Raw genomic sequence first — 1,293 nt, 5'->3', positions numbered from 1 at the left:
CCTCTGGAGGCAGGTCCAACACTAAATACAATGTTGGCCCTAATAAATAATTTTTTATTTGTTTGTTCTTCACTGTGCTGACTGCGGTCCCAATCATCTTCTTAAATATTCATCATTATGTTGTTGTTTTTTTCTGTTATAATGATATTTTTTACAGGGATACAAAGTGGGATATGTTATATTCGAGAATGTGGATAGCATTAATAAAGTGCTATCCATGGATGATGATGAGAAACTTATCCTGATGGGTGAAGAGGATACGTCACCGTTTGGTCTTCCTAGTTAGTATTATTTCTTTTTAGTTTGTCATAAAATATTTTAATGATAGATGAAGTTTGTCGGGGGGTGCAGTCAGCAAAGAATAACATATATAAACAAAACAATATTTATTTATTTTATTCCGACGTTTCGACCTGAGTTTTAGGTCTTCATCAGATCGAAACTGTACAGTTTTAGGCCTACCTTCTACGCCATAACCCCTAATGAAGATCTGAAACTCAGTTCGAAACGTCAGAAACAAATATTGTTTTGCTTATTTATGTTGTTCTCTGCTGACTGCACCCTCCCCCTCCCACCCCCGACAAACTTCTCCAATCATTAATCTACGGTTAACTATCTACATCTCATTATAAAATATTTTAGTTGTACAGTTAACTCATTAATTTGTTATTTTTACAATTTATTTATGCACAAATAAAATTTAATCTGGTAATAAAATCTAAATCATATGACATAAGATAAAACAAGCCTTAGAGACATTAAGTTACGATATTGGTACAGCCTCAGTTTTGAATTATAATCTTAGTTGTATTAGTACTGCCTTTAAATATTTTTCTAATTAGTTGGAATTTTGGCAAGTAGAATCTATTTTAGAGCATTGCTGTTATGGCATTATATTGTGATAGTCCAACTTATTGTAAAATTAATAACGGTGGACATTCTTTGTAGCTTTCGTAATATCCTTTTATTACTAATTTTTTGAATGGATATGAACCTTCCATTGTAATCCAGAATTTCGTTGTCATTGTTGAATTTTAATTTATTATTTTTATTTAATTGAAAGAGTCCAAATATGTAGATATTGGACAAATATAGTAAATTAATATTTGATTAAGTCTATCTATTTAAATGAATTTAAAATGCTTCAACTTTTTTCACAGAATGGTGTAAAGAGTACAATAGGGCTCTGATAAACCCAGCTGATATCAAGGACGAAATAGATAATTATATGGAAGAATATGACAGGAAAGTAGAAGAAGAGGAGAAGAGGCTGAAGGAGTTGACGACCGAACC

General features: G+C 31.5%; 1 protein-coding gene across 1 annotated transcript; it reads left to right on the top strand.

The window, feature by feature from the left end:
- Positions 1-14: 14 nt before the first annotated feature.
- Positions 15-1,293, top strand: LOC106682239 (putative ribosomal RNA-processing protein 7 homolog B; the record flags this gene model as incomplete). The annotated part of the gene is given in 2 exon segments (XM_067047867.1): positions 15-281; positions 1,161-1,293. Coding segments are annotated over 2 exon segments (197 nt in total), but the record flags the coding sequence as incomplete, so codon positions are not given.

This window comes from Halyomorpha halys, unplaced genomic scaffold, assembly GCF_000696795.3.
Source record: "Halyomorpha halys isolate HHAL.00 unplaced genomic scaffold, Hhal_1.1 Scaffold398.1, whole genome shotgun sequence".
Taxonomy (NCBI): Eukaryota; Metazoa; Arthropoda; class Insecta; order Hemiptera; family Pentatomidae; genus Halyomorpha; species Halyomorpha halys.
Note: the sequence above shows the minus strand (reverse complement) of the source record. Positions and strands in the feature narration are given on the sequence as shown.